General features: G+C 54.0%; 1 protein-coding gene across 1 annotated transcript in view; it reads left to right on the top strand.

Annotated features, from left to right (window-relative positions):
- CASZ1 (castor zinc finger 1) overlaps positions 1-15688 on the top strand; it is a 114200-nt gene that overhangs the window by 38408 nt on the left and 60104 nt on the right. The window contains exon 2 of the mRNA XM_067567402.1: positions 15034-15603. Coding sequence (XP_067423503.1) covers positions 15034-15603 — 570 coding nt within the window. The remainder of the gene's footprint in view (positions 1-15033; positions 15604-15688) is intronic.

Raw genomic sequence — 15688 nt, 5'->3', positions numbered from 1 at the left:
GAAAACAGATTGGGCAAAGGGAAGGCGGGGGGGGTGAGGAAGGGAGGGAGGGAGAGGGGGCTGTGGGTTGGGGGGGCAGCGGGGAGGAGGAGGTGGTGGTGGTGGTAGAGAGTAGGGGGAGCCTGCTGGTTCTCCGGTTGGTTAGCGGTGCTGTAGTGAAGGATCACTGTCCATCCCAAGGACGCTTGCCATAATTAAGAGAGGCTTTCGGTCCAGAAAGTGCAGATTCAGGTTTTAATACACAAAATTATTTCAGGAGCACTGAATCGGAAAGTCGTTTGTTATGACCTTCCTGAGAGGCCTGGAGCAGGGCATGCTGGAGGCGCGGCGGCTGAGCCAGCTGAGTTATGGCATATTTGTGTTTTTATAGTGCGGAGGGGCGGGGGGAAAGGGGGAAGAAGGTTAAACAGTATTTACAGCTCAGTTGTTTTCAGAAAGGAAAGAGAAATAGAGTTCATGAAAAGATGCGAGTTGAAAAGAGAGAGAGAGAGATTCCCCTGCCTGATGTATACACTTCGCTGGGACGCTAACTCCAAAGAGACACTCTCCGATGCTCTCTTTGCCTTAAGGTGTGAGGTGCAGAGGGATTGGGGGAAAGAGGGGCTCTTTGGTGGAATAGGAACTTGTCTGTCCCTGCGGCTAAGTCTGTCTTCAGAGTCCGGATGGGGATCCCGTTAGTATCTCACTCTGAGCTGCGTAATAAATTGCTGTCCGCATGTGAGCTTCTGCTGAAAGTCTGTGTGTGAGTGTGTGTGTTCACAAGTGTGCTTCTGCATGTGTGTGTTTGAATGCACAATAAAATGTGTGCATATGCACAAATGTGTACATGCATGGTACATGTGTGTGTGAACACATGCTGCTGTGTGTGTATGCATAATTGTGCTTCTGCCTGTGTGCGTGTGAATGCCTGGTGCTGCACGTGTATGCACAAGTGTATATATGCATGGATCTGTGTGCCTCTCATGTGTATGAATGCATGGTGCTGCATGTGTATGCACATGGCTACATATGTGTATGTATCTGTGTGTGTGTGTGAGAGAGAGAGAGAGAATGTACAGCTTTGTGTATGTATGCATGCACAAACATGCCTCTGTGTGCATGCATATGTAGCATATATGTGTGTACATGTATCTCTGAGCATGTTTTGGTGTGTGTGTAGGTATGTCTGCACATTTGCATGCCTCTGCTTGTGTTTGTGCACCGTCATAGCCTTTTGCAAATGTGTGTGTGTGCTTGCATGTGTCAGTGTCTGTGGCCATGTGCCTCTGCATGTGTTTGTCCACCCGCATGACCATGTGTGTGTGCACGTGTGTCCCAGAGCTGGCGTGTTTGCAATTACAGTGAATGGCCCTAGCACATGGATCTGCTCAGAGGGCAGGGTAGATAAGAAGATGAGCTCTAATGACCAGAAGAAACATCAGCAAAAGGCGAGGCAGAGAATTAGGTTGGGTATGAGCCCAAGGGGTGCCGGTGTAAGCCCCCGATAGCACTACTTGCTGAGCCTTTCGCGTTCACGGCTGATTCTGGCAGGACTGCTGAGTCGGACAGTCCCATGGATGACCCGCTTCGTTCAAGCCAGCAGTCAGCTTTCCTCTTGCAAAGCTATTAACCTTTTCTACATGGGCAGGACAGATGCACGTACTCTCCCAGCTGTGCTGCACCGCAGTTATGGGCCCCAGAGATGCCATGCAATTCAGAGGCCCCAGGGCTAGCAGAGCCGCCCTGTGGTTACAGGCTTTGATGAATCCTGGCAACTCCACGCAGTGACAGGCCCCAAGGCTGCTGCACTACAACCCCATGCTCCACTCCCAAGGACCACGCACTGCGAGTTCTGCACCCTCACTCCATCCTACCACTCATCATGGCCAGTACTCATATGTCCATGGACCAGAGCTTGTTACCTACTCACCTGTCTGGGTCCCACACGTGACACTCTGCAGCCTGGGATTTTGAGGAAGGATGCAAGCACAGGCTGAGCTGCCACGGATGAGCTAAGCTTCCCTCCATCACGCAGCTTCTGTTGAGTCCCCTCTCTGGCCCGCGTAGGGATAACACCCTGATTTAGGACCTCTGCCCCAGAGCCCTGAAGAGAAGACATAAAATGAGCAATTTCTGACCCTGTGCCCAGAAGCCTCTTAGTGACTTTAGTGCTGGCTTGACAGCCCAGGTACAAATGTCCTGTGCACTCCCCTGCCAACTTGCCTGAAACTTGATCTGGGGGGACTCCCTTTTAGGGGTGAGGGAGGAGTTCATTTCCATGGCCTACTTGACCCATGGCCTCTCCGTTGAAAATGCCCACGTCAAATCCAGTTAGTGCCACAGAGCGTGGAGGCTTTGGACCTGGTCCAAAGCTAATTGAAGTCAATGGGCAGCTTTCCACTAACTTCTGTGTCCGTTGGATCAGGCCCTGCATGAGATCACTCATTTCACCCAGGCTGCCAGCAATGGCCTATAGCAGCATTGAGCAATTCTCCACGGAGCTGGATTCCAACAAACACTGAGCCACTTCGTCCCCATCACAACACCTGCCGTCACACACACACACGCATGCCCTGGGCCTCTCTTGCCAGTGACTGCCTGCCACACAGCTCTGTTTTACTGGGGTTCCCTTCTGCTGGAGTCCCCTCACTGCAGTCTCTGGCAGTCCTGGGGTGCAACTAGTCACAGAAAGGCGGCCTTGTAGGGATTGGGATGAAGCTGGTGTCTCCATTGGGGCTCCGTGAGATGTAAGCCTCAAGTGCTCCCTGGGCCTACTCCAGAGATCTGCTTCCTTCTTGTGTCCTGTGGTGCTGGATGTTCAAGTTCTCTCTGCTGTTCCCATGGCCCGTCTTGTTCCCAGGCGGTTCCTAGCGGCTTGGCCAAGCCACCTCTGATACAGGCCCTCCTCCTGTGGGTGCTTCCTGCCCACGTGAACGCGGCCTGTTGGTCCTCCAGAGCCAGGCAGAGCTTTCCTTGCCTGGGGAGCTGGCCGCATGGGAGGGAGAGCAGGGGAAAGAAATCCTCGGAGTTGAACTAGGAAGGGGAGAGGAAACCTGGCTTGAGTTTAATAGATCGAGGAGCTGTCTGCCAAAGGTCTTATCTCAGGGTCTCTGCACATCCTTATTGCTTGGGATCCCCGACAATGGCTCCCTGCTACCGCCCATGACTTTTTCTAGGGCAATGTTTCCCAGCCGGTGTGCCAAGCACAGTGAGGTGCCGCTGGGCCTGAGCACGTGTGCACTGAGTTTTTTGAAAAACTCCTTGAAGAGTTCTGCACTGGCTCCTGAATTCATCTGGAGACTCTATGGTGCTGTGCCTCCTTTGGAGACTCTATGGTGCTGTGCCTCGGAATAATGAAAGGTATCTAGGTGTGCCCCGGCAGAGTAACGTCTGGGAACCACTGTTCAAGGGGTATCCTGATCCCTTGCTATCTCTTGTGGCCCCCACACCAACCCCTCAGTCTTTCTGTCTGTCCTCCCCCCCCCCCCCCCGTTCCCTCAGCATGTGGTAGGGTGTCCCACATCAGCCCTTTCTGGGCTTGTTGGGGTCCCCTAGCATTTCTCAGGGTCCTCCCAAAATTCATCCTTCATCATTCATCAGGGACTGTCTCCCATACTGGCCTGTAGCCCCCATACTGATCCCTGGGTCATACTTGGAGTACTTTACTAGCCCCCTCCTCCTCCCCAATCTTTTGGGATCTCTCTTTTGTTATCTTTCGGCGTCTCTTGATCTGCCCCAACCCCTCATTCCCTTTGCCAGGAAGCCCTTCCTCCTCTGGCCCCCACCTCAGCCCTTCTCGCTCTATCTCCATTGTTGCCTCCCAGACACGGAGTCCTGAGAAGCTCCCGCTCTGTGTGTGTGGAAAGGTGAAGTTAGATACTGTTTGCGCATTTCGTTACCCTGACAACACACCTGGCTTCCTAGAGAGCTTTCCAAGGGCCACAGCCAGAGCTCTCAGACCTGACTGTTCCTCCTTTGCTGTCCCTTCCTCTCTCTCTCTCTTTCCCCTTGTTTTCCTCAAGACCTGTGGGGAGATTGATGGCTGGACCGTGAGGCAGATGTTAACAGTTCTGCTTGATTTATGGAGTCACTTAGGCTAAGTGAGGCCACTTAGACTCCTCTGGATAGCCAACCTTTTAACCGGACTGAAATAATACTAATAATACTAATAATTAATTAATAAAGAAATAAAGAAGGGAACCCAGATCAGAAGAGGAGATCCTCCCGGCTTTCTGGTTTTTTTTAAAAAAAGAAAGAAAAACTCTGTCAGGCAGAAGGTGCCTGGGGAGCAAGGCCGCAGTGAAAACCTTGCTGACTGCTCAGACCCAGCCCCTGCGCTGGGGAGTGGATTTCCACAAAAAGGTTCCATAAAAGCCCCTTCACCGAAGGGTTAGCTGGAAAAGTGACTGCAGGACAGAAAGGGCTCTTAAGCCATTTCTAAAACTGTCCGGACTCTCCCTTTTCCTTTATTTGTATTCCAGTAGCCCCCAGAGGCCTCAGCATATGGTGCTAGGTACTGTCTGTATATGTCGTGAAGGAGAGTCTCTGCCCCAAAGAGCTCACAGTCTAAATAGACCAGCTAGACCAAAGATGGGAGGGAAAAACAGGCACAGAATGGGGAAGTGGCTCCCCTCACTGAGTGTCCCACAGCAAGTGAGCGGCAGAACAAGCAACAGAACTTCTCTTGCCACTTTCCCCTCTTTTCTTTCTCCTTCTGCTCCTTTTCTTCTCTCAGTGAGTACCACAGGTTAACTGCATGTCTTGTGCCCTGGAAACCCAGAGCTTGTGCGGTGTATGCCTGTGTAGTGTGCAGAACAGTGGGGGAGGAGCTGGGCAGGGCAGTGTGTCAGGCCAGTGCATTTGGAGGTGAGCAGGGGAATAGTAACACAGTCATAGTAACAGTGTCATGAAGCAAGATACAAATAATTCAGCGCCAGGTGCAGCCAGGACCAAACCACATTCAGGACTGGGTCAGTAACCTGCTCAGAACAAGGTTTGGACACGTTTCCCTGAACTGGCGCTGAACATGGTTTAACCCTGTCTTCACTTGCAGTTAAACCACTTTCAGCACCCTTTGAGCCAGTTGTTTGGGGCAAGGCTTGTGAAGAGCTAGTGCGCCAGAAATGGGCTAGTGCAGTGCGAGGCATGGGGGTCAGGGCAGTGTGAGCGAGAAGCTCAGTGCTGTGTAAGGAGGCCAGGGTGGTGTGAGGACGCAGTGTAATGCTGAGTGTTACCAGGTGGGTCTGCTCTCCGAAGGACTTCGCATTGCAGCCCGTTGCACCATGGCTGCAAGAGCGTCTGTGTCTGGGCTGTTCCGGGGCCAGCTCCCAGTGTGAGGTCTGTGTTGCCTCTCTCTCCCTGGCCAGTGATATATGGCATAAATTAGGCCGCTGAAGGGGGATACTGCATCCTTAAGAAGAAATATGTCCTCATTTTTCTTAAACACCGTTTGCACTGAGTGAAATGTTTAGAAGGGACGCTGAGGGATAACTTTATTTCTTACCAGGGAGTTCAGAGCCGTTCAGCTAAACCCATAAAACACTGGGAGTAGGGAAGCTGACAGCCTGCCCGTGCATTAGAAAAGCCATTTCTCATTCAGGGGAAATTCACCCCACACTGGAGCCTCACATTTACCAATGGGGCGGTTTGGGGGCGGATGCAGGCCTCTTACTCTTGGCTGCCCAGGGGTTCCCCAGGATGGTCAGTCAGGGTGGGAAATAACTCCATTACACAACAATAATCCTGCACTTTGAGCGTGCTGCCCCTCCGAGGATCTCACAACACTGCAACTGTGACTAGATAGAGCCATGTGAGTAATTATCATCATCCTCATCCTATAGGTGGGGAAACTGAGTCACAGAGGGCTGAAATGACCTTCCCAAGGTCACACAGCGAACAAGAACCCAAGAGTCCTGACTCCCAGGTCTCTGAGCAAATCATTAGGCCACATTCCTTTCCAGAGCCAGGGATGGAACCCAGTAGTCCTGGCTCTGAGACCTCTGCTCTAATCACTAGATCGTTCTTCCTTAAGAAGATTCACACTTCACTGAACAGTGAGGCAGAGGGAGAGGGGGACAAAGCGGGACCTATGGCTAGGCAGGTGCGTACTGTAGCGAGACGTGTTACAGGTGTGGGCTGGATTGGTTCTGGCTGGGATTCTTTCTCTGGTAGCTGGTGAACATACTGACATGCCATCCCTGGGGCCCACAAGCCCAAGGGCACGGCCACAGATGCACGGCCGGGAGGCTCGTGAGGCACTAGCCAGGGGAGGGCAGCGGTTCTTTTTGTATTTTTTTTTATTTTGGAGGCCTGACACCAAAAGATTTAATATTTGTTTGAAATGAGAAATGGTTCTCAAATGAATTTGGAGAGCCTAGGAATTAATGTCACCCCCCCACACACACACCCCTGCTCACCAGCCTCCCCCCCCCTTTCAATTTCTGAAGCCTGCTGATTTGAATATTTATAAATATCAGTAAATTATTTATTGTAGCAATCTGCTGTGCCATTTCACCAATTGCTGTTAACACTTTAGGGCTCGCTCTTCAGGAGAGCGTGACTGGAGAGAAGGGATGCCCCGGTGGGGTGCATGCCTGCAACCAGGGGAGGAGCGCGCCCTTGCTGTGTGGAGCCAGCGGCTGGGGAGGGCTGCGTGGGGTGGATTGCTAGCAGGGTTTGCCTCGGTGTGTTGCATGGGACCAGGGAAGGTTGGGGGAGTTTGCAGAAGGGGATGGGAACCCTTCTGTGTGTTGTCAGGAGAGGTGGAGAGGGTTTTGCTGGGAAGGTGGGGTTGGGGAGGGTGTGTTGCTGGGGCGGGTAAGAGAGGGTGTGTTGCCAGGGGAGGATGGGAGAGGGTGTGTTGGTGGGAGGGGAGGGCAGGAGAGGGTGTGTTGGTGGGGAGAGTGGGAAGGGGTGTGTTGACTGGGGAGGTTTCGTTGAGGGTGTCCCCTCGGGAGGGCGAGAGAGGGTGTGTTGCCAGGGGAGGGCGGGAGCAGGTATGCTGCCGGGGAGGGTCGGAGAGGATGGTGGTGTGAGGGAGGGTGGCCTGGCTGTGTGTTTCCTGCAACAATCCTGAGAGCTGCGCCCTGCAATGGGATGGGCACCTCCACTGGCAGATTGGAGCCTAGCACTGTCCCTGCTTTTTGTCATTTCCACTGTCTGGGGGGGAGAATGTTCCCCCAGTAATCAAGTTTCTCTAATGAAAAGATGCACAGTTCATATTGGACGTGGCTACTTTGTGCGGGACGAGGAGGGTTTCGGGGTTGATCTGTTAATGACTTGTATTGGCAGAGGGTCCTTGGCAGATATCAGGAGGAGCAGAGCAGTCTGGGCAGCTGAGGTGGTAAAAGAGTGAGACCCCCCAAAATGGCTTGCACAGGAAGCTCTCTCATGTTTGAGGGGAGCCCACTCTGTCTCCCCCCATCCCTGGGTAAGGAGGCAAGTTCCTCTCTCTGGGTCTGATTCTCTCTCATGCCTTCCTCTGTTTTCTGTGCCCATCCCATGGACACAGCTTCTGTATAGGAGTGCTCAGCCAGTGTCCCCGTACGCTGTCCCATCTCTGCCACCAGCACACGACAGGTTAACTCGGCAGTGCTGAAAGGCCTGCGGCTAAGCCAGGGGAGCCGTTTGTGTACCCAGCCCTCCAGACCAGGCAAGTAAGCGGTCTGTGCCCACCACCCTTCTCCCAGCCCTCTGCAGCTGGCTTGAATCAGGCTTTCGGAGCGGGGAGTGGGAGAAAGGGCCACCAGTGCAGGCTGTGGCGCTGACAGGAAGACTGGCGTTGCAGGGCTGAGCAGTCAGCGCCTGGCAGGGGACGGCAAGCAGCTCAGGGCTGAGCAGGGCGGCCCCTGTGGCAGCAGAGCCCGGCGGTGGAGAGCTCCCCCTTCTTTAGCTCTCTTAGGGCTTTTCCCACCGAGGTTCGGGGGAAGCAGGGAGTGCAGCTGGCCGCACTGTGGGGCGGGCTCTCCATTTCTTTTCTCTTTCTGTTCTCTGTCCTCTCTCTTTCCCTCGCACTCCCTGTGTTGTATAGGGCAGACCTGGAACCCTTTCTGTCTGATTTCCGCACCGAGGGCTTTCCCTGGCCTCACACGCACACACGCAGGCGGGATCCGTGCTCGCAGGGCAGAGGAGACTGTTAAAGAGCCATTGTGAACTCCCCAAGGTCAGGCAGAAGAGACAGCATCCACTAATCCAAGGTCATTTCCTGGGCTAAAAGCAATAAAATGTTTTATTGATAAACTGAAGAGGGGAAAATATACACACTAAATCTGCTCTCACACATCCTGGGCCAGGCATGGGTGGCAGCTGCCTCTGCCCTAGCGCTGGCCAGAAAAATGCAGGAGTTATTGCCCTATCACTGGCACTAGCAGGGCACTGCTGTGAAGAAGCTCGCCACACTGGAGCGCCCCAGCAGGGTACAGCTGTGAAGGTTTGGCTCTGTCTGGGGCAGCCCTCCAGATCATAAGTGTGAATGGCCCGTGTGTGCAGCATCCTCAGCTCTCGCTTGGCTTGCCGCCCTCCCTGCTCAGGGCTCCTTGGTGGCGTGGAACATCTCCATTCGCGCTCACACAGCAGCCGTTAAAAAAGAAAAGGACTGTGCAGCGTCCCCCCATCCCAAATAGCGCCATTAATAATTGATCGAATGAGAGCTCGCAGCTCCTGGAAAGCTGGCCTTGGCGCCTCCCTCCTGAACGGAGCTGCTCAGCTGGGCTCAAAACTCTTCAATGAGAATATGAAAGCTCCATCTGTTCAATGTGTAAGGCCCTCTGAAGTGACAGTCCTCACAGTCCCTCCCCACTGCCAGGACCCCTTCTCACCCCCTCCCCCTAGCCAAACCCCCTCCTCACACCCAGGTTGCCCCTCTCTCCTTTTCCCTGAAGCCAAAACCCCTTCCCTGCCCCCCCACCACAAGCCACTTCCCCCACAACCAGAACTGCCCCCTCCTCTTAATCCCCTCCCTCCTCATCCAGAGTCTTTTCTCACCCCCCTCGTTGCCTACAGAGCTGAATTGTCGCCCCACAGCCCAGTCCTTCCTCCTCAGTTGGGATCCCCCATTTCCCACCTCAGTCCCTCCCCGCACAGACAGAGTGCCTCCTACTACTCTGGTCCCTCTTTAGAACCCCTCGGATCAACTTCTCCCCTGCCCCTCAAACCAGGATCATAAGAGCTGGATTCTCCTCTGGCTGACGTGGGAGTAAGTCCACTGCACACGATGGGTTCAAAGCAGGCAAAGCAAGTGAGAGGAGAACCAGGAGTCCTGCTGCAAAGGAAGGCAGGAGGCGTCGAGAGAGAGGCAGGAGTGTGTGTGGTCATGGCTGTACTGGGGCAGGTGGGCGGGAGGCAGAGACTCTGTTGGAGTTTCTGTGGTAGAAGATGCTTTCCCTAGGAGCTTCCTTGCTGCCCCCTTGCTTTGCTCCCTTAAAACTCCCTATCACCGTTCTCCTTTCAGCCTGGAGTTGTCCCGTCTCAGTGGATTATTTGGAACCTCTGCTGCCCTTTCGGAGCCTGGCATGGGTGAAGTGTTTTCCCCTTCCCCCAATCTTGCTCTGTATTTGTTTAGCTCCGGGAGCTCCAGCTGGCTGTCATTCGAAGCTGGAGCTCAGCAGGGACCTGGTCCTCAGCCTAAGGGAGGATGTGAGCTGAAAGTGTTCGGGTTTCGGTTAACAGAGGGTCCAGTTGTGAGAGTCAGGATGGCCTTGGAGATATGGATTCGGTTCGTGGCTGTGCTACAAGTCTACTGTGTGACCGTGGGCCAGTCACTTCATCTCTCTGTGCCTCAAGTCCCATCTGTAGAATGGGGGCAATAGACTTTCCTTTGTCCGACACACCTGTTTCAATTGTAATCTCCTCTGAGCAGGGCTGTGTCTTGCTTTATTTGTACAGCACTTAGTGCAGCGGGGCCCTGATCTCACTTGGGGCCTCTGGGTACTTCCATAATACAAACAATAGTAGCACATCCTGGAACCCAGACTGCATTGGGACCAGGACTGAGCCAGTTCAGCGGGGCTAGGACCATGCGTGGACCCCGTGCTGGACTCTCTCGGTACATGGCGTTCATTGCGTCGGAGAGAGCAGGTTTCCACTAGAGCCATCGCACAGGCGGGTGCCGTTCTGCAAAGGCAGCTTTACCTCTGTGAGGTTACTCTTGGGGATTCCTCCCTTTAGTTTTCCTCTCTCTTCTCCCTCTTTGCTTCCCCCCTGTTGGGCTTCCTTTCCCTCCAAGTGAGGTGGAGCCAACCAGGTGCCCTCAATGCTGTCAGACAGCAGCTCCCAGGTTCCATGTGGGCACCCCTTTCTCCCTCCCCACCAGCAGCACCGGGCCCACATTGGTTAAGAGGGAACAGCCAGGCTGCTGTGGTCGTATGGCTGGTGGAAATCCCAGAGGGAGAGCAGCTGCAGGTTTGGGGCTGGCAGGTGTGGGGGGAAGCTGGGGTAATGGGCATGGAGATGGGAGGGGCAGCTGGCTTGGGGCATTGGGAATCGAGCTGGCAGAGTTGGGTGCAGTGGCTGTTGGGCTGGTGGGAGCGGGATGGAGATAATGGAGGGTCCTGTTAGGGTTCTGGGGGGCAGTGAACTTGAGGGAGTGGTTCCACCCTTCTCCTGAGTCCCTACTCTCCATCTACGCCCCTTGTTCTTCAGGCCGGTCCCACTTTGTCCTGTAGGAGGTCTCAGTGCAGGGTAGGGGGTGGCTGCGCCCCCTCCACGCCAGGGCCTGCGGTATACACTCTCGGCGGGATTGTTTTCAGAGGAAGTGCTCAGTGTAAATAGAGCATGTGGGAGAGTTTGTCCTGAGCAGAGATGAAAAGTCTCTGTGACAGGCTCGGGTTATAAATGGCTTCCTCAGATTGATGTGAAATCAAAACATTTCTGTTTGGGAGAAGAAAATAAAGGGGGATGTTTACTTAGTCAGGAATCTTTAAACAGTGCAATGGAGACACAGGGTGATGTGGGGTGAGGGGGATGAGTTTTGGGGGGAGGGGAGGCTCTGCTTTGCTCCCAAAATCCACCCACCTCTTGTGCAGAGGAGACGAGGGTCCCTCGCTCAGCAGCTCAACTCCGCCCCCTCTGCCGGCATGAAGGAAGCACAGAGGCTCCAGCATCCGTGAGTTGAAGGTCACCTAAAGCGTCCGTCCATTTCGAAGCCAATGACCTGGGGAATGTGCTCTCCTCCTGCGCCCCCAGCCCAGCCTGGCCAGAGGGAAAAGCAGTTGTGCTTATACAGGGCCCCTCATCCAAGGCTGTTGAGCAGCAATTGTTGCCCCCCATGTTACAGGTAGGGAAACAGAGGCACAAAGAGTCGAAGTGACTTGCACAGGCTCACACAGAGATTCAGCTGCAGAGCTGGCAGTAGAACCCACGAATCCTGATTCCCAGCCTGCTGTGCTGTCCATTAGACCACATATCCTACCTCACCCCCCAATCTCAGAAGTGTCCCTTGCTCTGACCACAAGACCCCACTGCTGCGTGGAATGACGCTGTGTATAGGCCTGGCATTTGAAAGAGCGCCCCCTCTGGCCCCTGACAACACGTCCGAGCTCCGGGGTCTCCGACAGAACAGCTGGAGTGGGTTTTGTGGGGTGCCGAGTGCAGTTACAGAGGTTCAGACCGTGCCCCAGTTCTGGGCCATGAGATTCAGGACACAACCCCCACCTTCAGAATAACAGAGTTCCTGGGAAGCAAGGGAAGGAGAAACGCCTGGCAGAAAGTATGAGCGGAGCAGGGCAAAAGAGTTGGGGGAACAGATGTGGTGACAACAAGGTGGGGATTAAGGGGAGATGTGATCTGGAGGACAGATGAGGGGAACCCCCAGAGACAGGTGGAGGAGAGAGAGCTGTTGCATGGCACAGAGACATGGGATGAGGTGGGGCAGAGGCACGGGGGTCAAGATGGGGCAGAAGCCAGCGGGGCGGAGGCGTGGGGAGTGAGATGGAGAGAGGCACAGCCAGGAAGGGAAGACGAGATGCAGGCTCCCTCGAGCTGCGACATGTGCAGCCTCGGGAACGTCTGTTCCCCTCTTCCTCTGAATAAATATTTATAGATTCATTTGCTGTCTGGTGCGCGCACTTGGCTGCTCACCTCCAGGCCAGAATAATGGGACCTGCCCTAACTGTCAAGGAGGGGGAGCGGCAGAGAAGGGAGAATCTCCTTCATCCTGAGCCCTGGGGATAGGGGCTGCTGATAGTCTGCTGTCCCATTACCTCCAGCTGTGAGCTTCTCTGATCTCACTAGCTGAGCAGGGCTGGGCCTCGTGAGAACTCGGGGTGGGACTGCCAAGGATGCCTAGGGAGAGTGGTGCTGATGAGTCACTGCTGACCCACTGCTCAGCCTGGTGCCAGGGCACCGCGTGCTGCTCCAGGTGCTGTCCTAGCCACCGTCAATGAAGCTCCCTTGGCCCTTTTCCCAAGCATACGGGCGTAACCTAGGTGTCCTGGCCTGATTCCAGCTGGAGTGATTAGCAGTTCCTTTGATTCCCTCTGCAGTTCCAATTGTACACGGGATCCTTCTTCACTTCCTGTCCTAAATTGATGGTGGGTAGGTGGGTGGAAAGAAGTGCACAGGTGTATGTGGTTTTTTTGGCTTGTCAGTTTCTGCCTACGTTCATTTGGGACTGACCCATGTTTGTTTGTGTGTGTGTGGACGGGGGTGATGTGAGGAGTAAGTGTGCACAGGGCACATGTAAGTGTTTGGATCAGGGGGGTGTTTATGCCTCTCTGTGCATGTTTGGGAGTTTTGCCTCTGGGTGTGTGTGTGCAGACGGGCAAGCGGGAGGAATGTGAGTGCATTTGTGAATGCATGTGTCTGCACTGGGGGATATGTGTGTTGCTGGGGTGTGTGGGTGCACGGCTATGTTTGCTTGTAGGTGCAGAAGGTGTGCTGTTGTGAGGGCACGGTGTGCATTTGTGCCTCCCTGGGCGTGCGGGGAGCTGACACATGTTTGTCAGGGGGTTATTTTTCTTGCAGTCCTTGACAGGAGAGTGTGTCTGAAGCTGTCAGGAGTTTACGCTAAGCAGCCGCTCCCTGGCTCTCGGACAGAGTCTAAAGTTTCAGTCTGTTTGTATTGGGCTGTCATGTTATGGGATTAGGGGCTGTCACAATGGCTTCTGGGCGCATCGTAGGGGGTCTGATTAATATCAGTGCGCTTCTGTGCAGCAGGACCTTGGGGCTGGTGATCAGACGTATTGGGTGAGCCACAGCAAGGGGCACTTTTGCCTGGAAAGCCCCAGTTCTTTGAGACAAGATGGATCCCCTCTGCCCTGGCCCTCTGATGGACATGAAGTCGAAGGGCACATTTTCCAGGGAGGGCCTGGAAATGCACCCACATCTGTTTGCCTGCATGAAACCCCAGGCGTATGTAGGCAGCCAGCCATTTTACAGGTGCCTTTCCCAGAGGCCCGCCTGACTTAGAGAAGTGAGAGTTCCAGTGAGAGCGCTGCCCGTGCTTTCTGGCCTCAGGAGCCCAAGGGAGAGGTCAGGTCAGGCTTTGTGTGACACAAGGACAAGGGGTAAGGATGGAGAGTGTTCACACTGGCCTCTGCAGGGCTGGTTGTAACCAGAGAAGGGGGGCTGGGCGGGAGCAGAGAAGAGAGAATAAGCAGGATGGGGGAGTGTGTGGATAGGGGCAAGCAGGACAATAGGGGAAGATACAGGACTACAGTGGGGAGAGTGAGAGTGCAAGTCGGGTGTAACAGGCACAGCTGGAGAACAAGGTAGTGGCAAGACCATCAGAGCACAATGAGGGTGAAGAGATCAAGGGGATGGCAAGAGCACCACAAGCGTGCAGAGTGGGCACAACTGAGGTGTGGCAAGAGAGCAGCCGGGGTGCAGAGAGTGAGGGCGTGTGTAACACTGTCTGATTCCGAGGACGCGTGTGTGACACGCCCCGTACAGAGCTGTGCACGTAGTGGCAGAATGAAGACCACACACTCCTTTCCTGCCTTCGGAGCTTTAACTCTTTCTTAGCCTGGACACTCTTAAAGGCCATCTAAAAAATAACAACCATGCAACCTTGATGTTCTCTTCATGCAGCTTGCTGCTTTGAACTGGGATTCAATCGTCTTAATAGTCGGTCCAATAATTATGCAAGTGACGTTGTGGTAGGGACTGATCAGTTCAAGACATTCCCTCACCTTGAAATTAAGGTCCTTCCTTCTTTCCTTCCTTCCTGTTTCCCTGTTTCCACCCCTCCTTGACTAGCGGTCACATATGAATAAACGACGTTAAAATGACAGACCCCAACAAATAAGCTGATTGTGCTGAGGAGTGTGAGGGCCAAATGTCTTGTGTGTGTGAGACAGAGAAGGAGTGTTACTGACTGACGCTAACCGCCAGTACTGTTCCCTCCTCCTTGCCCTCCCATCTGATCCTCCTGCCTCAGGACACAAGTAAATCACACTGAGGCCAATGGGTGAGTTGCTCATACTCCCTGGGGCTAGAATTGAGAGCCACGTCTTTCCTACGCACAGCTCTGATGTAACTCCATTGGCGTCGGTGCATTTATGACAGCTGCCATCTTGGCCGATACACCAGGGATTGAACTGGGGACCTCCAGAGCTAAAAGCCTGAGCAGCTACAGCTTAAGTTAAAGAACCAAGACTCCCTAACTAGGGCTGTGACCAGTTAGTATCCTCTGTGGGATCTGTAACACACACACTCACCAGTGGGTTACACAATTATACCAGAGGTGAATTTTCCCTGGGACATTCAGCCACCCAATTGGCCAGATCCTGGTGTAAGTAGATGCTTCTCCTCTGAAGTCAGTGGCATTACACATACTTACACCAGGGCTGAGCTCAGCCTGATGTGTTTTAAAGGAGGCCTCACTCTGTGGCGTTGCTGAAAGATGGCGTGTGAACTCCACATTACACTCCTGTGCCCCAGCTCCTTCCCAAGGGTTTGGGAGTTCACAGCAGGTCCTTCTTTCAGAGGGTAACACTGGCTGGTTGTGTTTTAAGACCAGCTGGGTTGGGGTCAGATGTTTGCTGCTGAGGTTTGAGTTTCTGAATGGCAGAACATTTCCCTCTAATGCTTTTTATTTCTCCCTCTGTCTCTTTCCAGCTGAAAGAACTATATGCACTGACGCAACCTCAGGAAAATCCAAGATGGCTGCCAAGCGCAAAGGCGGCCTGAAGCTAAATGCGATCTGTGCCAAGCTCAGCCGCCAGGTGGTCTTTGATCATGGAGGATCAGAGCTGGTGCGGTTGGACAAGGCTCCCCAGAAAGAAAGTGGCAACAAGGAGCCACCCCAGCCTGAGACCAAGGAGTTGGGGGCCGAGTTTTCTGATGGACTTAACCGGGTCCAGAAGATAGAGGAGGACAAGCGGAGGGAGGTGATTGAGAAGTGGGTAAACGGGGAATACAATGACGAGACCCTGCTGGGCCGAGCAGAGGGCAAGGAATGTAAGGCCACTGAGAGCGCGGAGGTGCCCCCTGAAGGGGTTTACATGGTACAGCCCAAGGGCTGCAGTGACGAGGAAGATAACGGGGACGAGGCGGACGCTCTGCGGGGCTCGCAGGACGGCAGCTTCCTGGACGACAGGGATTTGGATGGGCCTGCCTCCAAGGATGAAAGTTACCGACCCTCCAGTGGCCAGACGGGCTCCAAGCTGTCTGGAGGAGCTGCCTCAGGTAAGCCTCTGCCCCATCTACCACTCTGCACAATGGAGTCCAGAGGCCAGCATTTTATGCGGAGCAGTGTGAGTCACCTCAGTTG

The sequence above is a fragment of the Emydura macquarii genome, unplaced genomic scaffold (assembly GCF_026122565.2).
Source record: "Emydura macquarii macquarii isolate MOO-44397 ecotype Brisbane River unplaced genomic scaffold, CSIRO-AGI_Emac_v2 contig_2768, whole genome shotgun sequence".
Classification (NCBI taxonomy): domain Eukaryota; kingdom Metazoa; phylum Chordata; order Testudines; family Chelidae; genus Emydura; species Emydura macquarii.
Note: the sequence above shows the minus strand (reverse complement) of the source record. Positions and strands in the feature narration are given on the sequence as shown.